General features: G+C 39.1%; 1 protein-coding gene across 1 annotated transcript; it reads left to right on the forward strand.

Moving 5' to 3' along the window:
• The first annotated feature begins 195 nt into the window (after positions 1-195).
• On the forward strand, positions 196-22,544 carry slc25a25b (solute carrier family 25 member 25b). The gene is given in 12 exon segments (XM_062435073.1): positions 196-655; positions 13,961-14,087; positions 14,351-14,421; positions 14,423-14,439; positions 15,998-16,033; positions 16,250-16,361; positions 17,999-18,157; positions 18,786-18,938; positions 20,019-20,126; positions 20,580-20,747; positions 20,832-20,982; positions 22,360-22,544. Coding segments are annotated over 12 exon segments (1,644 nt in total). The 5' UTR covers positions 196-298.
• Positions 22,545-26,530: the final 3,986 nt, after the last annotated feature.

Consider the following 26,530-nt stretch of genomic DNA (forward strand, 5'->3'; position numbering starts at 1 on the left):
TCGTGTCAAACGAGCGAGCGGAATTACCGAGAGGCTCCTTTTTTTCGTCTTAGGTGAGCTCCGTTAAATGTTTCGATGTGTTCGTGATGAAAAGCCGGGGTTTGGAAGCTCACCGGCGGCGGTAGCTTTTGCTTTCTGAGCCGGCAGAAATGGAGGGACATGTGACGTGGTAGAATAGTAGCCGTTGCTTTTCTGACGAAGCGAACAGTCCAGTTTATAGACTGTGTATATCTGTGTGTGTAAATATTTCTATACACTTTATAGTCGCTACACAGGAGCGTAACAGTGACGGACATTCATGATGCACCAGCACGGCTCTTTCATGCCTCCTTTGCTCGGTGATGTATTCTGCCAGTGTCGGTCGGCAGAGACCCACCCAGGGGTCGACCCGGGCGGCGGAGGCGTGCACGCCGAGGACCCCCCATCAGCTTCATCATCTAAAACGGTAACACGGCATCCGCTGGCCGGTGACTGGCCCTTGGACTCCGACCAGGCGCCTCATCCATGCGACATATGCGGAGGCCCCGAGCAGGAGCACAGACTCAAAGTGCTGTTCCAGGTCCTGGATGTGAACGGGGATGGAGGCATTTGTATTAACGACCTGACCATTGGACTCAAGAAATTAGGAGTGCATCGTACTGAACATGAACTAATGGTAAGTTATGTTTCAGCTCAGTTTCTGTTTTTCTCCTGTTTAATTGTTGATTTTCTGTCTTGGCAAAGTAAGAAAAGTAACAAAGACAATACAGCAGCACGGATAGTACCAGAACTGTAAGCATCAGTAGCAAGGGTGAGGTAAAGCAGATGAAATATTTGGGGAAATGTATATATTTATAATCAGGTATATAAGTAATCTAGCAAGCAATGATTTGGTTATTTATAGGTCAGAAGAACTGTAGGTGGCTTATTTAAACAAAGATTGGGAGATGAGTGAGAAGTGATGTTGTTACCTACATTTCAATGTGAAGAAACTACACAGTGACACATAACGTCAGAGAAACGTGTACTTAAACAGACTTCAGTACAGTTCTGCTCACATACAAAGTGTGTGACAGGACATCCTGGATGGCAGCCAGTGTCTGACATCACAGCCTCAAGGCCTTTTTATTTAAATGTTTCATTTAAACAAATGAAGCAGCTCCAGCACCTGAGACACAGACGAAACCAATGGGGCTTTATGAGCAATCGCCGAGCCATTGAAATGTAAAACACAGCTGATCTGACATGTTGTACTCAGTGTATCATACCAACACATTTTATCTGCTGTTGGACTGGGCTTAGGTTGAATGAATCTTCTATAAAGGAAGAGAAGCTGTCACCATGACTCTGTAAAGAACACATCTGTCAACATCACCAAATTAGGAAAAGTGGAGGAGACAGGGTAGTCATTGTAGTCATGTTTTGAACTTGGTTATAATAATAGCGACCTAGCAGAAAGGGAGCCACCACCACCACCACCCCCCTCCACCCCCCTCCACCTCATCTGGTCTGTTTGACATAGTGGCAAATGTCCAGGAATACAGAGGTCACAGGATTTGATCTCTAAGAACAATCCACTGGTTCCAGCTTCTGTATCTACACGACTTGAAGCTGGCAGTGGAATGAGGAAGAGATTTGTACTTACTCATAAGCACTTTTTGCGTTTCCATTTAACAGTAAATGATTGCCCGCAGTCAATTTAGTCCCAGTTACTGTTTGACTAAAGAGAGTGGGTGAGAGTCATTATCACAGTGGCTGAATGTGGTGCTGTTGTGTTGTTGTTGGTGCCAGATATCGTCAGGGTATCAGAGTTTGGAGTGAAGATGTGAAATATCTGAGAAAATGGAACAGTAACAGCCTCAAGCGGACAAATAACAGCTCTGTACAACAAGTATTTGAACACATAAACAGTTGAAGCTTTATGGTTGTCTACAGCAGCAGCACCAGACAACCACCTGCCAGCAAAGAAGCCTTTAAACAGCCTGGATGTATTGATCCACCCTGCCGTGTATGATATAATGTAAAGAGACTAGCACACATCAGTCAGGTACATTCTTATGTGTATCTCACATTTCACACCCAAGTCGTGCGATGTAATTTAAGTGGCTATAATCAATATTTTTTGGATAGCAATGTGGAAGCAGTTAATTTATTATAGCAGCTTTCACATTCAAAATAAATCAAATCAAATACAGTCATATCAAGTCAATATATATAAAAACAAAGACCCTAGAGTAATTGTACAAAGGGAACAAACATAAATCTTAAGTTAAAACATAAAATACCACAAACTATCTAAATGCCTGTCTGAACATTATTATACTATTATATTATCATTATATCAGTGGCATAAAATGATCTTCAAATGACAATAATATCGTTTATCACGATTATTTCTGAGGCAATATATGGTCCAATAAATAAGTAGTTATCATGACAGGACTACATGTAAAACTCTATGGGCCTGATTTACTAAGATCCCAAATAAAGGGTACTAAATTGCGTGCACAGTGCAACAGATTGCACGTTTAGTTTGCGTGCATTTTGCGGGGGGGTTTACTCAGAATAACTGCGTAAATGAAAACGGGTGCAACAGGGTGGAGACAGCAGTATTTAAATGAGTGTTTTGTGTCTTTATGGAGAGTTTGCCTCTGTCTCCTCCTCCCCACAGTAACAGAAGTCATCTGTGAGCAGTACACAGCCGGTTAATACCTGTCCTTCAAAGGTATTATTTATAGACGCAGTTACCGTCAGCTAAATTACCTTTGAGTTTGGTAAATCATTTTCTCCTCCCTGTATTTTGCACACTGGGGTTGAAACGTCTCATATTACATATTCATTATGGCAAACGTACTAAATGGACAGCGCGTACTATCTTACACAGTTGAAAGACACAAGCCTCAGTGCGCTGCGTTAGTAGATCAGCTTGCACATTTTTTGCGGGTGATGACGTTTTTCTTGATGAGATGGTGGCGTGTATTAACATCTCCATGGCTTTTTTTTTCAGTGTCTGAGCTGTCAGTGTGTAATGTTGCTTGTGTCTCGTAGTGAGGAACCTACAGAGAATAATCAGTGACTCTCTGCTCCTCTCAGCTTTATGGAGCTTTAGAGTGAGTTTCAGCTCATTGTTTAGCTGAGGAAGCGTGGTCATGTGTTGCTCTGTTTATGTCTCATACAGAGTTGATGTGTTGTGGCTTCAGAGGTGCGCTGATATCACCAGGCTGTTGTGTAACAAGCTGACGGTGGTACTCATAGGGTTAAACTATAAACCGGTCCAGGACATTGTGCTGCTGATACACATGTACAGTACACACACATGCTTCATACACGGGCATGCACACACAGCATGTACTTGACCTGAACTGACAGCAGGTCTTATGACTGGCTGTGTCTTTCTTTCCCAGCCTCAGTCCAGGGTCATGAACGCCCCTTCAAACCCTGTCAGGAATGTCACAGGTTTTAGTCAAATCCAAATACAGAAACTGACAGACTGCTTTCAAATCAGACTGCAGCCTGATACCAAACAGCTTTATCAGCTTTTAATGCTCAGTCACCATTTGTCCATTAATCCGTTAATATTTTAAGTTGGGAAACAATCAGTCTGAAGATGTCACTATGTCTCTTTTTCTATGAATTTTAAATGACAACAATATACTGTAACTATTTAAATCTGTACTATAAAAATTACTATTGATTTACTGGAACTAACTGCTATATTAATGAATTATCATTATGTTGTATCACTGGGTGACACCTAATCACATTACTTACTCCTGACAAAAAAATGCGCAAGATGCATAACATGAAAGTATTAAAAAAGTGATGTCACCACAAGTCAACACTTCACTTCTGTAAAACTAGAACATATCATCAATGAAAAATAGATCACATAGATGTAGAAAAATCCTGTGTATGAAAATGATACTTTAATCAGTTTTCAGCCTATGCTTGTATACATATACCCAGTTAGAGAGATGGAATGTTCATTATATTGTCCCATGATTCTTCTTTTCACTTTCCAGTGGCCACAAGCTTGAATGAAACTTTAAACAAAAACATGCACATGCCATTTCCTGCACATGAAATTTATTTTGCACGATTCATTTTTTAATATTATTTTAATTTAAACAGAAGTCAACATTTTATTTCTCTTAATATCTTTTCATCATAAGTTGCGTCACAGCTTGTAAAGTCAGTTCAGATACGAGCTACAAACGAATCATCGGTGACATTTCTGCAGACAATAGTTTACAATCCACACGATGAATTACCAGTAATGACGCTACAAAGAGCTGCACAGCTGCCTAATAACAGCTGTTCTGCTGTTGGAGAAGCTCGCCGATGCAACACAGTCTGTCAACTACACTTCTTCTTTCCTGTTTGTTTCGTACACAGGTGTAAATACTGGTGGAGCAGGCGGGAAACTGATATGAAAACAGCTGGTTTAAGACGTGTATTCATCCATGTAGGGCTGATTGTAGGAGTGGAAATGTGTGCCCAGTTTCACAATAACTGGGATGTATTAAACAGCTTTGTAAGTTTGAAATAAACACTCAAACCAGCTGGATGTACATGAATCACAGCTTGAGACACATTTTTAGTTTTGAGACACTAATTAGCTGTAATTAGCATCTTCTCCTGCCTGCAGAGAGTTTGCTGCAGAATGAAGATGCTGCTCCGTGTTGTTGGAGCACAAGTGTGATGATGAAGCCAAGCTGTGTGTCTCACTGCCTTGTGTGTTGTTAAGATGTGAGTGTGTCAGCAGAGACCAGCACAGACAGAAGTTTCCTGTCTCAAACTGCTCATGCAGGCTGCTGTTGTGGCCATAGTAACATGCACCACTGTGCTTATATGCTGTGTATTCTACTAGAAGAGGAAAAGGAAATGGGAAAGGAAGTACAGTTGGTATAATTTGACTAGTTCATATTCAATCTGATTTTTCTTCTAACAATTTGAATCAGGGTTCAGGGATTCATGTGTTGGTTAACTGACAGGAAATAAACCTTCAATCATATAGATTTTTCTGTAAGTCTCAGATTTGCTGCTGATCTGTGCAATACACAGTTATTCTAGTAACTGCTATTTTGGGGTTTTGTGGACTTGATGAGCTTTTCTCACCGTTTTGTAACATTTTATTATAGATCAAATGATGAATTAGCTGATAAATCCTGAATAAAGATAATTATTAGTTGCAGTCTTACTTCCAGCTCATTTAGGTGATGTGAACAACATCAATATCTTGAAACAGTGAAGGAAGACTGTCTGTTTGCAGCTGCCCAGTATTAATAACAGACTCTGTGACTGTTTGAAATCTGCTGTTTATTTTATGGAATTAATTTCTACCAGTTCTCCTGTTGTGGAAATAACAAGACGGATTAACCGTGTCTGACACTCTCATATACACAATTTACTTTACAACTGGCTTTAAGGTTTGAAAGCATGTTGATGTATTTTCAGTGAGTCACATAGCTGTGGGATGTGCTGTAGTTGACCACAGTGTTAACCATTACACCAGTGTGCCGTGTGGTCCTCAGCCACCGTGGAACCTCATGTGTTTGTAGCTTTAAATAATAATAATAATAATAATAAGTTTATTTGTATAGCACCTTTCATACAATAAATGCTTTACAAAAAAATCAATTACATACACCAAGTGCTTCACATTAAAAGGATGTAAAAGGAACATAAAACAATATTAAAAAAGAAACAAAAAACAACATAATATAAGATGGAAAATAAAAATAGTAATAATGGTAAAATAGTAAAAAAAAAAATAGTACATAGTTAAATTAGCTAATAACTAGAATATATAAGATCAAATAAAACATTTTAAAAGAAGAGCAGTAGTTCATCAGTGTGAAAATGACTGATAGAAAAGTTAATTAAAGGTTAAACTGAAGAACTAAGTTTTTTGTTTTCTTTTTAAAATATTTAGCGACCTGGCTTCCCTGATATCTAAAGGAAGTGTGTTCCATAGTTTGGGGTGTAAAAAGCTGCGTCCCTGATTTTCTTTCTGTTGTTGTGAACCTCCAATAAAGCAGCAGCAGGTGATCACACTGTTCTTTATCCTAGCTCATTAAGGGCTTTGCATGTAAGGAGGACCTTCAGGTCAATTGTTCATGTAATGCATTCTGCTTCTAAGACAAACACTTCAGTGTAGTGACACCTCCTCTTCCTATCAGTCAGTGTGTATGAGATCGACCTGCAGCCTGCTCAAAGTCTACAGCTGGGAATTACTGGTTGTTAGTGTACCAAAGAAAACATGTAGATGTTAATAATAACATCTTCTGCATCATCATAGCTAATATTGGTGGGTGTGAAACTGAAATAACAGAGTCAATAAACAGGCAACACTTTCTGTCACACATAGTGTCTGAACCAAAATATCTAATTGCGACTATTCAGACTGATAATACAATTGCGATATAGTTTTCCGATATTGGAGGGAATGATAATATTTGCATCATTATTTTCATTCTCATTGATAAACATGTTAAAATGATAATGGTGTGATTTGTGTGGGGATCGGTACCAAACAAAGATGTTCTCTTAAGTCTGTAGAACGTGATGTGTAGGCCTGAACATCTCTGCAGCATCACAATATTTAACTTAAAATGTATTTTGACACATTTCACCTTTTTAACAAATATTGCACCTCCTACAATTTGAAAATCGCTGTAGGCTTTTTTGCAATTTCAATAACATTTCAATTAATTGTTCAGCCCTGTACAGACTTACACACATTAAAGTTTTTACCCAAGGAAATGTAAATCTATATATGATTTTTCTGATAGACATTTCCTGGTTCAACTTTGACCCTCTGTACACAGGTTTATAGTTACACAAGACAGCAGTGAGCTATGTATGCAATAGATCTTACTCCTCTGCATCATAGAGATCCATTGTTGACCAAAAACTTTTTCATTAGCATGAACAGACACACTGTAGTTTACTTTGACTCAATCCCAAACACACAGTCCTAGAGCAACAGATGTGTATTAATCCACCACTGAAAATAGTCCCCACTAAATTCGGCTTCTTCCTCCTGTTTGTTAATTAAAGTAGAAGCACTCAGCTCTTAGTAAACTATATAACTATTAAAGCACACCGATAGTGGATTTTTGGGGCCGATACAGATATTAGGAAGAACATTGTATCATTATTAAGGCAAAATAACTCAATTAATGTCCATCGACATTATAATGAAAAGGCTATAGGCTTAATATTAGTTTGCATCCAGCGTGCTGCGTGGACTTCATTACATCTGCTGCACCGCTGCTACCACAATTATGAAATGCTAAGTTTATTGTCTGTGACTGTGACCCTCATAAAAGTAATATTTTACAAATCTGCATTATATAAACTAACCAAATTGGTTAAAGTAAGTCATTTGGCGACTTTTAAGTCATTAAACTAAGTCTTACTTTTACTACACCTGTGCTGCTGTGCATGTTTTATGAGAGTAAACTGTCTATATGTTTTTGCGCAAGGTGTTGGAGGTAACCGTGCTTGAGTACACTTGGGTTTGAGGTAATGTGAGTGCGGGCCAGCGGGGGACAGGGGAGAGGGGACATCCGTGCTTCAGCACGGTACGGAACAACTGGCCCTAGTGGTATTTTCATGGTATTTATTGAAATGAGGAAATTAAAAAAGATAAAGCAGCTTTAACCATCAATAAGTAAATGTGGGGAGAAACTTGGAAGCAGGGATTTCTTGCAGCTTTTACATTGGATGGGCTGTAATAGAGAATTCCTCTTTGTGTCAATCATTCACACTGGGATCGATGTATCCTGCCAGCAGTACAGTCATTAAATCAGCTGAAAGTAATGAGGATTTTATGCAGAGATTGTCCTACTTTGCTGCATCACACTGTCGTCCTACCAGCAGGAGGAACCCGCTACGTGTTGAGAATTAAAAATGCGAACGGAGCATCGGTGTGGTTCGGGAGGGAGGGAGGGAAAAGGGAGGGAGGGAGGGAGTCATCACTCAGCAGATTTTCTACAGAGAGGGGAGGCTCGACCGAGGGGGGGGAAACCCTGGGCTCCATCTTACCTCACCCTCCCTCTTCATTGACTGACAACTGAAGTCATAAATTAATTTTCACACTGCTGTCCCGCCCTCCATTGGCTGACGGGCTTCTAGCATTGCTCAGCAGTGGAACCTGCCAGTATGGGCTGCTGTGATTGGTCGGGCTCAGCTGCAGTGAGGATGCAGGTTTCTGGAGGCTCTCTTTGCTGCATTTCACTGGCTGCAGATGCTGAAGCCGACTAAGTGGAAAGTGCCGCTGCCATCATTTGAACACACTCAGCATGAGATATCTACAGTGGGACATCAGAGAACTAATCATGCCTCAGGAGTTACATGGTAAGAGTTAGAGAGTTCTTCTTTTTTTTTTCAATGGTGAATTTGGTGCCTGAAGACGTGAGACAACTGAGTGATTTTTAAGAAGAAAAAAGATGAAACGCTGAGTCGGAGTGCAGCGAGTCCCCTGTGTCCTCAGCTGACCTCTCTACACCTGCCCCTGCACTTCAACTCTCCTCTCCTCGGCCGACAGACGCATTTAAACGGCGTCTTTGTGTTCCCGAGCGGAGGGCAAGTCGGCACATTCGTCACACGCTCTACACACTAGATCCCAGCGCGAGGATGCTGGAGGACATGCTGAGTTTCATGCGCCAGAGACTTTTTGGCAGAACACAGTGTAAGCCCGCTGAAACCCAGTTGCCAGAGGAGAAAGAGACCGAAGCGCCCGGCATCCGCAGAGAACTGCAAAGTGGTCTCCAGGGAACTACCACACACTCCTCTGAGAGTACAGAAGTGAGTAAGGGTCATGTTACTCCTCCAGAGAAGACCACAGTGTTAATCATGGTGGCTCCACCTACAGATCATCAACAGGTAGGATCAGTTAGCTGTCTGGGTTCTCTTCTACCAGTTAGAGTAGTTTACCCCTGAGAAGTTATTAGGCCTGGTGACAAAATCCTGGTTTTAATCATTAAATGAAGAATTTAAAAAAAAAAGCTACCACAGATCCTATAGAGCCCCTTATGAAGTCAGTACTACAAGCTGACTGGAGATATGAAAATATGACTACATAATGTGTTATTATATAAGTAATAAGACATTTATTCAACACACATTAAAAATAACTATAGCAGAGGTTTACAAAGAAATGCTGTTTTTCAGCAACTGTTTTACTTTTTTTTTTTAATACTTGTATTCAAGTCCTGATTGGCTGCTGAAACTTACAACAAGCCTTTAAGCCTTTATAGGCCACTCATTGAAATACTTTAAAATTAAAAATGTCAACCCTAGAGTTATTGAGGGATTTTGTGTCTTTTTGTCCACCACAGTGCCGCTCTCTCACTCTCGCTCGCCCACTCGCTCCTCTAGCTTGCCGTTAGCCCGGAGACTCTGCAGCTAAAACACAAGCGGTGCCTCAAGTCAAGATTAACTTTTTAACACCGCTGCTAACAAAAGTCGCAGTAGATTTCCAAACATTTTATCTACGTCTCCAACCGAACCGCAACATCTTTAAAAAATCCTCCCCTCCCCTATCAAAAAAAACATCTTAACTCAAGCTCAACTTCTTAGCTTTTAGCAAATCTTTCAACCACTTTCAACCACTTGGATAGTTTCCATAAGGAGAGCTAAAAAAGTCAAGTAACCTTTCCACCATGGTTGAGTAACAGCAACAAGTAACAGGTTATAAGACCTGATAAAAACTACTAAATCTGTCCCTCTAGTGTCAGGCTCTACAGATGACTGTTAGTCCAAAGCTTTTGTTGTTGAGTAAGACATCTTGCCAACTATGTGATGGATTAGATGTATGTGTAAATACAGAGAATTCATCTTTTCTTTTTTTTTTGGCCATTGAGATTTGATCTATTAACAGATTCTTCCAGTCTGGGATCTTCAGTTGATTTCTTGTTTTCCAGTTTAGGAAGATTTTACAGAGGATTAATCTTAATGAGTTTGTGCCCTGACTCTTTATCCAGCACCACTATCAGGTCAGAGATTTCACTTTTCTTCAACATCTGCTGGATGGAGTGACACAAAACAGTAATGCCACCAGTGGATCAAAATTTGGCCAATGCTTTGTTTCAAAACCAAATACCTGTTCAATTAATGACATCGTCAATGTTGTGCCTAAGGCCAAGTTGAGACTCAAATCAGCCCCCTTACACAACACACCACATTGGGCGTGTTGTGTAAGGTACCAGGGAGATAATGAAATAATATCCAGGAAGTCCCGTTGGACTTACCAGACACCAAAACACAACATGATTGTGATGTAAACAGAAGAAATGCAGCCTCACGTTGCAAAGGTACACAGAGTCCACCATCTTTCATGTGATTGGTCATCGTAGCACCTTGTCGTGTTGCGTTGTAGTAAAAGTTGAGCCAGGTGCAACTTTTTTATGGCCAGAGGACCCTTTACCCCCCCCCCCCCCCCCCCCTCAAATGAATGAGCTCAGGCCTAGGCGCTGCCTCACAGAGCTGCGAGCATGAATGTAGACTCTCAGTCTTGTTAACTGTCATTTATCCAGTGTTGGTTCACTCAAGCTTTTTTCTGGGAACACACTGCTCCTCATTCTCACATTTACACAAACAACCACACTGATCTTTTTGCAGCTCCTCGCAGCTTTTTTAAGGGATGTGTTCTTTGCTTTGAGGGTGCTTTGGTTGTCAAGGTGGCCTTGAGCAAAGCTTACACTGCAGAAGCACTGCAGCCACTCTGGGGATTAACTTGGACTGCTGTCTTTGTCTTCTATTCAGTCAATAAACTTGGCATGCACCTTTTTTTTCCTTTTTTTTTTAATCTTCACTGCATTCTTTCCAAAAGTACCAAACTTTCCTTCTCAAGATTTGCTATACAGGCTTTTTTTCATCACTTCGTAAGACCAGAAACAGAAAATGAGCCTTTTTTTGGATTCTTAATACACCATTGAAAACTGTTCTGAAATGGACTTTTAAAGACTTTTAAAGGTAAAGGTCACTGCAGCAAACACTGGTTAGAGATGTTAGCTTTCCTCTCTGGTCTTTACCTAAATGATGATATAGTTTAATGGGATAGTGTGACGTTTCAACATCACGACGTCTCTTGCTCTTCTTTACGCTCCCTGTCACTCACTGTGTCTGAAGAAGCTTGAAACATCACATTAAACTACACCTGCATTGGGAGCTACTTCTGCCTTTACAGATTTAGTTCTTTGGTCCAGCATCTGTTTTTTTTTATTCCAGATGTGCGCGTCTACCACACAACTTTGTCACTTTACCTCAATGACCACTTATGATTGATGCGGTTGAACATTTGCCTGTTCCCCAGCTGTTTGTCAGCTGGTGTTTGAAATGAGCTGCCACCGTGGCTCCAAAATATGTTCCTCCTCCATAACAATCACATGAAAGTTGGCTCGGATAAAGTCAAATTCTCATGACAGCTGCACACAGTGTTTCCCACAGGATTTTGAGAGAATATGGTGGTGAGGTCTCAGTCAGACCCTCTAGGGGGGCATGCTCCCCTGGAAGAAAATGTTCTACATTTTTAAGTCAAATCCATCATTCTGGTGCACTCTGAGAGCAACATTAAGAGGTTATATCTAGAAATGTTTTGTGTGCTGTAGTAATTTAAATACTGGTTGAACTACTGGTATGACTGGTAATGACACCCACAAAGAACAGGAAAGACATTTTACCAGTTCATTTAATGTCCCAACCAAACAATCAAAAAAGACCAATGCCCATATTTCCACTGAAACAAAGAAAGCAGAAGTGATTATCTAAGTTTAACTAGTTAATTACTTATGAACATATAAATACTGTTTCAGTAAATATCTTTTTCTACATTGTGTTTCTTTAAATAACTAAACTAACTGTCTTTGCTGATCAATAAAAGACTTCCAGATGTCTTAGAAGTGGATCAGGATCAGAGTTGATTTATTGTACAGATGGAAATAAAGAAGATCTCTCATTAAGACTTTTTTAAACTGAACCAACTAAACCAGCATAAAGCTGCTGCTGTGCTTTTAAACAGCACTCTGGTGTTTCACATTCAGAGGTTTGAGGTCTCGTCCTATATCTCTTTTGAAAATACGAGCTTACATTGTTAACCAAGATAAACACTTACAACTGCTATCTGCACATCTGTTAGCACATGATAGATAAACTAATGAAATGACTGAGTCGGCAATTTACTATAAGGAAAACAGGCCTCGCTTTTTCAACTACTTCTCTACCTTTTTAAAGGTCTTTTTTCTCTAAATGTATTAAGCCATGTTTATGTCCTTTAATACTTGATCTCAGTTTTTATTCCCTCATCATTTGTATTCCTCTTCTTTATGTCATCACTTGTTCTGTCTTCTTATCAGCTTATCAATCAACTGTGAAGCACTTCATTAACCTGTATGAAAGCTGCTATATAAATAAAGTTTAATTGATGGATTCCTACAGTTACTGATAGAGTCACTTTTAGTGCAGCTGTTTTCTCTGTGAGATTGGTTATTGAACAGCTGTTGATCTTTAATCTTTGTAAAAGGATCCAATGACTGGCAGGCTGGCGTCTTGGTGGGCGGGTGGTGAGCTCAGCTGTATGCTGTATATGTGCAGTAATGATGATGCTCTTCACTATTCCAGCCCGCTCTCTATACAGTCTGCTCAGTACTTTCTGTAGGAGCGGAGAGAAAAGCTGATGCGTCTGTGTCTCTGTGTGCCAGTGTCCAGCGTGGGCCACAATGAATTTGAATACTTTGAAACAAACGGATTACCATCGGAAATCAAATCAGTGTTAAAGCTGAGCTTATTTCTCCCTTCACATGAACTGACGAAATATCGCATGTGGAAAAAGGTACGGATGAAAACACGCTTCGCTCTCGTTAACTTTAAGATGTCGCTTTTATTTTTGGACTGTATAGAAGATATTTCTTTATTAATAGCTTTTGTCACATGATTTTTCTGACTAGAATGCAAATACCTGAAAGTGCCATGTTTAATGTGCCATCACGTATTTGCATCACAACTTCTGCTCATTGTTGTCGAGGATATAGTGCTTTGCCATCATCAACACATCTATGCAAATGAGTTGAATAACATCCTCTGAACCACGTGTTAAGTTAGACTGAATGACCCTTTAAACCTGCACTGTAAAGTCAGTCTGTGGAAGTCCTGTAACCTGCCCAGTGGTCTGTTTAAAAAAAATAAAAATAAAAAAATAATGACCGCACATTGCATGATTTCAGAGTTGCTGGAAAGTGATTAAATACATTTAATACTGTATTTAAGTAGAGTTTTGAGGTAATTTTCTCATTATGAGAACTAATATTTTAATATTTTTCTGCTAATACTTTTACTCAAGTAACATTTTGAATGCAGGACTTTGACTTTTTTTTATTTTTAGATTTTAAAAAAAAATGGTTGAGTGGAAAACACGGTCAGTCCCTCAAATATTGGCGCTTGGCTCCATCAAGTGAGTCCAGTGGTGCACATGGTTGATTCATTTTTTGCCCCTTCACTAGCAGAGCAGATCATTTGGTGAAGTGACACTCTGCACACACCCAGCTGCTCTTACCTTCAGGCAGCACATTTCCTGCTGTATCCGTGTACGTTTATGTTCCAGGTAACTGTGTAACTGTGATTCCTAGTAGAAATCCTTCCAGTCGGCTTGGCAGGCTCTATCGGCCGAACGCTCCCCGTGTTGTCTAAGATGACTAATAGCCTGATGTGTGTGGAGGAGGTAAAGTGGTCCAAACTGTAGACTGAGTCAACACTGCACAGATGGCAGGAGATGCTCTGACCTCTACTGCTGTTTGTTACTTTTTTAATAACCATGGAGAATTAGTTCAAGTCCATCTTACTGTTTATAACCCTGAATGCATCATGCTGACTGAAACATCACTTACATACAAAAATAGGCCAACATCTGTATGAGCAGGCTTTATCTCTGTCTGAAACTGTCCTCTAAAGGTGTCTCCTGTCTCTGCTCTCCTTACAGAAAATAGTCAAAGCAGGGGACAAAGACCTGGACGGACAACTAGACTTCGAGGAGTTCGTACACTACCTCAGAGACCACGAGAAAAAACTGCGGCTGGTCTTCAAGAGTCTGGACAAGAAGAACGATGGTGAGGAATCTTCTAAACCAGGATCACTACGTTACACTAATTAAAGGGATAGTCCTACAATTATAGAGAGAATAAAGTGGAATGTTGAACTCTGGAGCAGCAAAGTCAGATGTATATTATCAGGCACAGAAGACAGTTATTATACAAACTGTTCTCACAGACTGAGTAAAACTCTCTGTGACTACTTAACGCAAACATCTACTTAAATGCTACCAGGAGTCAAACTTTAATGAACAAGTGACTAATTCATTTTCGTGGTGCAGGCCGGATCGACTCACAAGAAATCATGCAGTCTTTGCGTGACCTGGGAGTTAACATCTCAGAGGAGCAGGCCCGACAAGATTCTCAAAAGGTGAGAGTGATGCTGAGGTCCACGGCCTCTGATACTGGACACGCTCATCTGTTCACTCTCTGTTTGTGAGTGTGTGATGTCTCCCTTGTTTTCATTTTATAATGTTATAATCTCATTCTTTATGCATTAACTGAATCTAATGAGGCTATTGTAGGTATGCAATACTGGATACCCCCCCTAACAATATACAGGCAACAGTTAGAGCAGTTTTTGTCAAATCAGCACTTTTCTCTTTCTACATCAGCATCAGCAGGTTAAATATGCACAGAGAGCTTGTTTGCTTTATAAGAGAAGTCTGTTAATGTGTCACTTCATTAAGAACATAACAGCAACACTGTCAATGAGACTACTTGAACCTTTACATACTGTTCATATTCTGACTCATTACACTAATTCACATTCATACATTCCCAAATGTTTGATTCATTTTATAGAGAAAAAAAAGACCTTCACAATCACTATTTTATGGTCCAGGAGAAGGTTTTATAGAATATGATTTTCATGTTTGTATACTGTGGGTCACATAAGGAAAAAGTGTATATGGTGTTTTTACAGCTCTTAAATGTAAAAATAGGTCAAATTTGAGCCTGAACAGTATCTAAGGGTTAAAGTTAATTAAAGCCAAATCACAACAAAAGTCATCCCAAGGCACTTTACACATACATAGAGCGGGTCAAGATTGTACTCTTTAATTCATTTAAAGAGACCCAACATTCCCACATGAACAGAGGAAAGGAAAAACTTTCTAGTGGACTCTGGAGTGGGCGACCATCTGCCTCGACCGGTTGGGTGAGAGAGAGAGAGAGAGAGAGAGAGAGAGAGAGAGAGAGAGAGAGAGAGAGAGAGAGGAGAGAGAGAGAGAGAGAGAAGAGAGAGAGAGAGAGAGAGAGAGAGAGAGAGAGAGAGAGAGAGAGAGAGAGAGAGAGAGAGAGGAGAGAGAGAGAGAGAGAGGAGAGAGAGAGAGAGAGAGAGAGAGAGAGAGAGAGAGAGAGAGAGAGAGAGAGAGAGAGAGAGAGAGAGAGAGAGAGAGAGAGAGAGAGAGGTACACTTAGACAGCTCTGTGTTAGGTTAACAAGAAATGTGCATAGAGCCAGATATCACATCAGTGTTGTGTTTCCTTTCATAACAGAGCTATCATGTCTGAATAACACTTACATAACAATGACTAGAAACCTTGACTTTAACAGCTCAGTGAGACATATTCCATGTCTGAAAGCAGCCTGAACTGTTTATGTAGCTGACAGACTGTGTTCAGTGTCTGTAGTTCAGTCATTAAAGAAACACATAGCTCTTTGGAAGCTTAACATCTCCCAGCCTCTCTCCAAGTAGGATGTTAAAGTCTCAACAGCTTCTTCTTGTAGCTGTTTTGAATGTTTTTATCTTGTATGATCACAGTCCACAAGGGTGCTTCGCTGCTGATCCTCCATCCTCAGCTCAACGTGTGCTTCCAGTGGAGGATTTTGTGACTTGTGCTCTGTGTGATCCTTGTGTCGTTCCTCTAACCTCCTGTCCTGTGTGTCTGTCTGTCTGTCCTGTTCTTCTCTCTGGCTGGTCTCAGAGTAAGGAGGGGTCATATCTGGGCCCCTATCTTGTAGTAAGTAGTAGCTTCTATAGTCTGCTTTCTCAGCCAGTGCCACACTAATCACCACTGTCTAATTCAGTCACCAGCTGCTACTATCAGAGGGAATGAAATCTCAAAAGAACAAATGTCAGCATTATTGTGCATGTGAGCAGAAACCTTTTACTGCTACTGTTTAAAAGCTGTCACATATCTAACAGTCTGTATCCTGCTGTGTTATTTTACCCTCAGTATGGATAAAAATGGAACAATGATGATTGACTGGAACGAGTGGAGGGATTATCACCTCCTGCATCCAGCAGACAACATTCCTGAGATCATCCTCTACTGGAAACACTCCACGGTACTCTAACTCTTCATAACACATTAAGAGAGAACTCACTGAAAAGCTTTTTTTTACTAGGTTCAGTTTCAGCTCTGCCAAAAGATGATTTCAATAACCTGACAGATGCCAACATCCAGTCAGCTCATGTGATGATGGAACCATTAACAAACTAGTCTCTACAAGCTCATTAAATAGCTGTTTTAATGTCATGCTACAGGTGATTATATTACTGGTTAATATTGAAATAGTGCTGATATTAAGGCTAAAACTGAATCATTTAATAACTCCATCAGGGATGAGGGTCACATGATTTTCCAGCAGCTGCTGCTGTAGTTTACCAGCTCCTAAAATGAGTTTAATTACCCTGTCTGATTATTGGGCTTTACTGTTAGTATCATCATCATGAATTTATAATAATAATAATGATTATTGTTTATTAATAATGATAATAAACAATATTTATGTTATTCCCTGAATCTCTGTCAGGGAGAAACAAAACAAAAACATTTTTAAAAAAAGCAAGTAGAGATTATCAATAAATCAAAGTAAAGCAAAGATTATTCATTTTCAGGAAAAAAGGTAATAAATGTAATAAAAACATGACTCTTGTGGATGTAATACTGGAATATACCTCCAAATATAAATATTTAGGATTTACTCTTGATAAATGTATGACTTTGGAAGTTGGAACTAAAGTGGGAGAGCATTATGATGAATGTGTGTGTGCATACTAAACTATGCTTCAGGATACGGTTCTTAAGGAATCTAAAACAGCAGATTCCATACAGAACAGAGCTGCACTTTGTTTTTTAAGGCCTTCATTAGTTTGCTCCTACTTTGGCTGTTCAGGGTGAGATGGGTTGACTTCCTGGTTCAATAAGGCCTAAATGTGAAATGATCACATTATGAAATCATTTGCTTGATGAATTTGTTAAAGATTTTTTCTGGCATAGACACCTTTATTTGACAGTAGACAGGAAATTACGGGAGAGAGGGGGGGGGGGGGTGACATGCAGAAAGGTCCGCCGGCCGGGACTCGAACGGGGGTCCGCTGCGTATATGGCATGAGCTCTCAACCACTCGACCACCTGCGCGCAGAAATGTTATTTTTGAAGAAGTTGGGTTACAATATATGTGTAGTAATAATTGATCATGTTGTTTAACCACAATTAGACCAAAGCTATTTGCTGTATTTGAGGTAAAATGGTTAAATGATATTTTGTTAAAGCCCAAATTACCAACATATATTCACATCAAGCACAGTTATGGCCCTGAATCCTATGTTACAGCAAACTTAACAAGAAGTCAAAGCTTCTTAGTAGCACAGCTGAGAACCTTGAAGTTGGCAGATTTAAAAATATTCAAGAGGCTGCCCAGTTATGTGACCTGTGTGAGATTGGAGGGGAAAATAAATCACATCTTCTTCTATTATTGTCCTTTTTATTATGAGATAATAACACTGATATTTAATAAAATGTCTGCTCCAACATTTAAAAGATTCAGAATACCCAAATAAAATAAAAGATAATAAAAGATGAATCAAATATAATAAATGAATAATAAAATAATGTTAATTACTGAAGCTTCATGGTGGCTCTGACTGTAAACTCAGGATTATAGCATCACCACACTGTAACACTCTGTGACCTCTACAGATCTTTGATGTTGGGGAGAGCCTGATGGTACCCGATGAGTTCACAGCAGAGGAGAAGAAAACAGGCATGTGGTGGCGACACCTAGTGGCCGGAGGAGGAGCCGGCGCTGTGTCTCGAACCTGCACTGCACCACTGGACCGGCTCAAAGTAATCATGCAGGTAAAAACACAGCTGACTGTCACAGAGGGACACAATCAGTTTTCTCTTTTTCATCCCTTCTTAAAACGTTCTTTTATCAGAGAGCCTTTTATCATTTTAAATGAGTTGTAATTTTCCTTTAATTGCTTTTATTTCCTTTAAAAATTATTTGCCATTCTTGTCTTTTTCCTACACACTGAACTGGTTTTTATTCATCAAATTGTTTTTATCTGTTCTCTTTCACGATTAACCGCTTTTAACTTCAAAATTTGAACTTTTAACCGCGATTACGATTAATGAAGTGTTATCTCCACCATTGATGAACAATTATGTATTTTCAGTTTGTTTTGTATTTTACACATGAGTATCTTTAGGGAGGTAAAATAATGATGTTTTAAGGTGTGACGCTGTGGTTAATGTCTAGTTTACTTGATTAGAACTATGTAAAGATCATGGTTTGGGTTCAAATGAGTTTTCAAATTCCTTAAAAATATGTAACCTTTACTGTCATGGCAACAGTGAACACCACGATTAATTGACATGAGCAAGATTAAGTCGATTAGAGTTTCTAAATGTCGGTTTCTGTTATTTTTCAATTAATTGCCCAGCCCTAATAACAACACATTTGTCCTGGTCCCTTCCTGCACAGGTTCACGCCTCCAAGAGTAACAGCATGCGCATGGCCGGCGGCTTTAGTCAGATGATCAGGGAGGGCGGTGTGAGGTCACTGTGGCGAGGCAACGGCATCAATGTCATCAAAATCGGCCCCGAGTCTGCTATCAAGTTCATGGCCTATGAACAGGTATGCTGCCTTCTTTTTTTATTATATAACTTTATTGGTGAAATAATATGGCAAACAAGGATTGACGTAAAGACGTGGTGACCTAATGGACATTAAAGCGATGGTTCTGTGTAATTTGGACCTAGCGTCATATGCACCATGAGGTTAATCTAATCACCGCATATGACGCCGAACCATCGCTTTAAAAAGAAACAGACAGACAGCAGACATAATATCATTAAATAAAGCTTATCACAGACATCACTAAGTCACAAGTCAAAAAGTGCTTTACATAGACAAGATAAAACATTAATACACACAATACACACACAAGAAATATATTACTACACACACGCATTCATTAATATATAAAAATTAGATTACATAGACTTTATTTGTCATTCAGATTATTCACTATATTTAATATTTCTGAATATTAACAATAATAAAACAGGGGAAATAAGATAACACTGTGTAATACAGATACAACAAAATATTGCACATTTGAAAAAAAAAATAAGACAGTAAAAATAGGACAGTGTGATGGTAGAGAGTTAGGGTGTTACAAGTTGGGTGGGGTATGATATATGTTGTGTGTGTGTGTGTGTGTGTGTGTGTGTGTGTGTGTGTGTGTGTGTGTGTGTGTGTGTATGGTAGGATGTTTTAACAAGTCTGCTATATTCTAATAATAATAATAATAATAGAGATAATAATGATAACAATGAGTATAGTAATGGCGACTATATGTTGAGCAACAATGTTATAATGATAATAAAATACATATATTTTTAGACAGTATCATAAGAATTATATTGTAAATTAGTATCATTAATATCATTAGAGTACTATTATGTTTATGTACCAAAGGTGGGGATCAATTGTACATAATGCTACAATTGTTTTACTTTTGTTTTTTAATACTATTTTTTTTATTGCTTGTGTATTATTTATTGTTCTTTATTCTTTTATTGATGCTCTTTCTATTATTTACTATCCATTTGCTGCTGTAATACTGTAAATTTCCCTACTGTAGGACTAATAAAGGAATATCTTATCTTAAAAAAAACTGCTTAATAAAATAGGATCAATCTCTTTTGTCAGATTAAACGATTAATTGGAAGCAACCAGGAGACGCTGGGCATCACGGAGAGACTGGTGGCAGGCTCTCTGGCTGGAGCCATCGCTCAGAGCAGCATCTACCCCATGGAGGTGAGAGAGTCAATAACACAGAAATGAAGCAATCATTTAAGCATCACCTCTAATAAAAAAAAATAGGTGGTCATAAGTTTATATGGATTGTATAAATGCTATATGGCAACTCTTGATTGATTGTGTTTGTATGCAGAAATATCCACATGGATGATGTTTGCTTTGTGACTGACTGCCCATTTTAACTTTTAGCCTTGAACCCATCATGTGAAACTGTACTGTGACCTCTTATCTGGAGGAAAACAGACCTTCACACGCAGACTCACAGACCTTCAGTTATGCACAAAGTGTGAGCAAGTCATTTAAATGAGGTTCATACACCCAACTTCTTTTCATATGGGAGATAATGCACGGCACATGTATGTTTAGTATATGAAAGATGTTCTGCGACTAGAAGCGGAGTTTTACCGTCGCATGTACGAAAGCATGACGTCACTTCCTGTTCCGTCACAGGTCCTGAAGACAAGGTTAGCCCTGAGGAGGACGGGCCAGTTCTCGGGCATCTTGCATTGCGCCAAACACATCTTCCAGAAGGAGGGCGTGGCTGCTTTCTATAAAGGCTACGTCCCCAACATGCTGGGCATCATCCCCTATGCTGGCATCGACCTGGCTGTATATGAGGTGTGTGCTTGCTGTCGTGTGTGGGAGGGCTTCTTTTTTTTTTTTTCTCTAGTTGAATCTGACTCGTTCTCCTCCTCTCTTCAGACTCTGAAGAATGCCTGGCTGCAGCGTTACGCCACAGACAGCGCTAATCCAGGAGTGTTTGTGCTCCTGGCTTGTGGGACCACGTCCAGCACGTGTGGACAGCTGGCCAGCTACCCTCTGGCTCTGGTCAGGACTAGAATGCAGGGGCAAGGTAACACTACTGAGTCTAGTCTAAACAGCTGACATCCAACATAATAATGTCACATTATTTAATATTTCATTTCCTCATGTTATTTTAGTTCCAACTTTAGTTTGATTGATTATCCTGCAAGTGTATTACTATGATGGTCTGACTATAATTCTTTAGCACTCTGTCATACAAACTAAAGCCAATTATATCCAAGTAGTGAAGCCACATTATCACCACATCTCTTTACTAATACAAACACACTACTTTAACTCTCTCAAGTAGCTCAGTAGGACAAAATAATGAGCATTGTACAAAAGGATAGAAATTCAACATTTTTTAAAAAACAGTGCAGTGTGAGATATTAAACCTAATATTGTGATTTTAATAACAAGCAGATGCAAACAGAAAAGTCCTCAGCTGTGATTTAAAAGGACTGAGAGCCTTCTGGGAATGTGTTAAAAGCAGGTTTAGCTTGTTGTATAATTCTTCCTGTCTATATAGATCTCTTCCTGAGGTGTTTCCAGTGTAGGTGATCATTGCTCGCTCTGTAAAGCTTATATGAGGCTTCAGCTGTCAGGATTAGACAAATGAAGCAAGTACTGTTACTGTAAAGTTACTGTTTTTAAGTACAAATGTCCCTCTTTGAGTCATCATCACTTCACTGGGTCTCAATAAAAAAACACAAAGAAAGAATTTCATACCAAACAGACTTAGTTACTTCTACAGATATCTACTTGATTTGACGGCTGAAGCTTCATATTAGCTTCAGATCAACTGTGGACTGTGGATTTAATCCTCCATCACTTCCATTGTAAGTACATTATGAAGAGATCTTCTAATGGTCAGTATGAACAGGAGGAATGATTACAGCAAGACAAAACTATTTCATTGTTAGTGTGGACACCTGACTGTTGCTTTAAGAAAGACTTGAAAAATTGTGACCTTGTCCTTTAAGTCGCTCTTTAACAGTGTGTGATGCTCAAGTTCATGTGTTTAGCTCACAGTCTAAATTCCTGGCACTCAATTCAATTCAGTTCAGTTCAATTCAATTCAATTCAATGCAGTTCACTTCAATTCAATTCAATTCAATTCAATCAATCAATCTTTATTTATAAAGCACCAAATCACAACAAAAGTCATCTCAAGGCACTTTACACACAGAGCAGGTGTAGACCGTACTCTTTACACTTCGTGCCTGTGGGGTTTATAGGCACGAAAGTTATGAGAACAGTGTTGCCAAAGCATTAACAATGCAATACAATTCTAATACAAAATGAGCATTAAAGTAAAAATAAGAGATATCAGTCAGTAGCTGTATGGTTAACAGCTTCTAGAAAGCTGAAACATGTTGAAGAACTGAAGCTGGTGTTAAGTGTTCGTCTTTGTTTTCTTCAACAGCGACCCTGGAAGGAGGCCCTCAGATGACCATGTCAGGTCTGTTCAGACACATCATCAGGACCGAAGGGGCCACGGGACTCTACCGAGGCCTGGCCCCCAACTTCATGAAGGTCATTCCATCCGTCAGCATCAGCTACGTCGTCTACGAGCACCTCAAGATCACGCTGGGCGTCCAGTCGAGGTGAAGGAGGGAGGAGGAGGGAGCGGACAGAGGAGACCAAGAGGCCAAAGGTTATTATTTCTTTTGTTTTTCTTTTGCTTTACTTTTGGGCTGAAGATTGACAAACAGCTGAAATGAAAGACTTGATCATACTCCAGGGTTTAAAGGAGGAACAGGAGAAGTGAGACGGAAGAGGAACGAGCAGCAATGAAGACTTTCTGGATGGACCAAAAACTTGATTGAAGCAATTTTTTCTGTTAGTTTGCTCCTCTAAATATCCAGCACTGCTTCAACACCTGTTCACTTTATCTTTAAAAGTTTACATTGAAGTCACTAATGTATTTTACTGGTGTTTTTCCAGTAATATGTACATGCTTGATTTTGGGGGCACTGAACTGTGCTGCTGGTGGGGGATCATCTCAGTCTGGAAGGGCTTTGCTCAGACAAATCACAAAGCATTAAGCTCCATATAACACTTTAAAGTATGTAGCCCCCCCCACTGGGCATGTATTATGTTCCATTATGTTGACGTAGATGACTGAGGGTAAAAAAATAACCCTTTTAAATAATACAACTAGTAGAAATAGATTCAGCTGCAGCTAGATTCATTTAGGTCAACAAGAATATATATAACACTTCACTTTCACTTTTATTTCTTTCATTTATATTTTTCAAAATAGCTTAGCAGTCATATTTCCATTCATTCTCTCCAGAGGATGAAGCTTTCCATTATGAACACTGCAGCGCCCCCCTCAGGCCCACATCTGAACTCTCCATAGACATTTTTATGAACAAGTTGCCAGGGGAAGGAATCCTTTATTTTGAAACGTTATCAAGGGGATCTAGTTACAGCCAACTGTCATTATGTCTGTTCTGAGCTGCACTTTTTGCACTGGAGGAGTGAGATGAACGCGGCTGAAGAGCAGGAGAAACTGTATTCATTCATGTTTTGGTTGCGCTAATCCATAAGTGCTTTTAATTTGAAATTGCAACAACTGCAGTTTATGTGATGTCAGTGAGCAGAGCAGTGACTTCCTGTCTTCCTGTTGACTCAGTTGTCAACATTTTGACATTTGAAGTGTGACTATGTAAGCACAGCAGCCACTGTAGCCACTAGTGACAGTTACAGGATAATGATATCATATTGAATGTTATTGTGCAGAATAAGAGGTCATAAAGCATTTCCCTGTGACTGAACTTACTTGCATACCTTTGAAGCAGCTCACCACAGTGAGGGAAGCAGAAACAGTGTTTGATGCTAGAGATCAGTAGAGCAGATTCCTCATTTGGGATGTTGTCATGTGGTTGCTGTGACACTGGAAAACTTTGCACTCCGTTCCTAACAAGTCAAAGCTTGAACTCTTGCCATGATTGTAGACATTTCCAATCAGGCAAAATACCATTTACATTAACACAAAGTACTCTGTAACAGCATGAACTGCTGCACCTCTGTTTAAGAGCAACATTCTGGTCTGATTGGTCCTGATTTGACACAACACTAGTGATGAAACGTTAGCTTGTGTTGGGCTTCAGCTGTATTATGCTTCACATAGAATAGAACGTACTATAACGTGATTATGGGACTAATGGAATAAAAAAAAATAGTAATGATCCCTCAAATGTAATGAAGGTATGATATTTTAAATTACATCAGTGCAATAAAACAGTAAACTTGTCTGATAATTAATAATAATGATGACACTAATAGTAATTAGACTTAGTTATGAATTTAAAAAAAAAAAAAACATACAGAACAAACAAAAAACACCAACATATACATAAAATGCTGCTTGCGTAACTTTAAAAAACATATCGGACAACATATTCACCAATACCGATATATCTGGTCAATATCAGCTGATCTTATTGGCTGAGCGATATATCAGTCGGGCTCTAAAAAATACCACTTAAATATCTCAGAGCAGAAAAGAATAGAATTCAATCAGTTGTTTGCTTTCAGCTCTACATATTATTATGAGGATTACATTATATCACACAGCTCCTCTGGTTTTACTCTAATAATAATAATAATAATAATAATGCCATTTATTCAGTTATTACAGGTCAATGTTGTAAAGTTTAAGGCTGAGTACAGGAGCTGGTGGGGACTTCATTCTCTCCACTTCACCAGCCTGCATGATGCAAATAAACCCTCCTTTATGAGTCAAATATCAGCACATCCGAGCAGAGGTAACACTCAACACGACTGCACCTTGTGTCAAATGATTCCCATGAGTGCCTTTGGGTGCCGAGCCTCTCTATAAAGCACCTAAACACTATATAAGAGGTGGAGTCTGTGGGACATTGTTCGCACTTTAAGGTACTCTGCTTTACTTCCGGTGTGTTGTTTTCTTTTATTTATGATTGTATTTATGTATTTATTTTTACAAAAAAAAAAAAAAATGGATTGATGACTGATTTTGATCTGTTGGTCGTGCTGAATGATTTTTATATTCAGGTGGCTGTTTGATTTTTTTTTTTTTTTTTTGATGAATCTGTGGCTCGTGGTTTTGTTTTTGGAGTGATTGACACGACTTTTTTGATGTGGTTTAAATAATTCAAGATTCCTCTTGAGAGCTCCAAACCCTGCATTTCATCTGCCTGACACAATCTGAACCGGATCTCCTGGGACTCAATATGTTGCTGTCATAAAAAGGAAGGATGTATTTTTCTCCCCATCGTGCTGTATAATCAGCTGCTTTCGGTCAGCTGCCTCACTCGCTTCTGAAACCGCGCTGTGTCTTTGTAACCGGTGGACAAGAAAAGATACATTTGCTCAATACTGATATCATGTATGCATAAAGCAGTGGCACAGAATGATGTCACTCTGTGGCTGCGAGTACATTTTTTTTTTTCTTTTTCATATTTTGTACAGTTAAAGTAGCGTTCTGATGTCTTCAAGTGAACCCTGAGTTGGAACTTTTCAATGTACAGGAAACTACCAGACTAAACAAACTGAAGGCTACAATGTATATTGGTAAATGGTGGCATAGTTTACTAAATGTATTCAATATATATTTCTAATTTATTTTACTATGCTTACCTGTTAGTGACCGAGCTGCAAGAATGAGTATTTGAGAACTTGTACAGTAGTCGTCTGTGTGTGTATATGCATCCAATGAAAGAATGTTATGCTGAAAACAAATATTTATGCTTGTTTGAGATCAGCTGTTAAATAAATGAGTTCAGCATTGAACCTGTGCACTGTTTTGATTTGGGTTCATTTGACATGAAACTCCCACTGAAATCAAAAGAAAGGCAATTTGTTCTTAATAAAAAGTGTATATCCAGCATTACATTTATATTATTAACATATATAATAGACACACACACACACACACACACACATATAGTGCATACAGAAAGTTTTCTATTATTTCCAATGAATTCAATTAGACACAGTTGGACTCCAATCAAACTGTACAACTATCTTAATGACCACTGATAGAAGCAGGAAGCACCAGAGCTCAATTGTGAGTGTCATAATAAATGTATGAATATTTATTTAATCAGTCCTTTATTTTTAATAAATGAACAAAACACTCCAAAAACCTGTTTTTGTATCTACGAAAAAGGCAGGAGGATGATGGAGGAAAATAGGCATTAGCTCAAATATGAGGTTTAATTTATTTAAAAAAGGCTTACTGACCATAATTTCCAAAAAAATGTGTAAAAATGTTGTAATAAGTTTGGAGATAAAAATTGGGTGATTATTTATTTACCTTATGCTTTATAAACTATTTTTTTTTACCAGGTAACTAATCATCATATGGAGTTTTAAAGACCCGACCTTTGGTGTATTGGTGCGATTCTGAATATACTGCAAGGTGGAAAGATATTGAATTAAAAACAGAGGGATGTCATGTTCAAAGCGTGGTAGCAAACAGGGATATGTTTAAGAAAAATAAGAATACGCTTGATCCAATCACTAGATTCACTCTGGACGTCTGGCTTACAGTGGTCAGGAAGTACAATTTGGAGAGGGAAATAAAAATGTTGACTTGGGGTGGC

This window comes from Scomber scombrus, chromosome 15 (assembly GCF_963691925.1).
Source record: "Scomber scombrus chromosome 15, fScoSco1.1, whole genome shotgun sequence".
Taxonomy (NCBI): domain Eukaryota; kingdom Metazoa; phylum Chordata; class Actinopteri; order Scombriformes; family Scombridae; genus Scomber; species Scomber scombrus.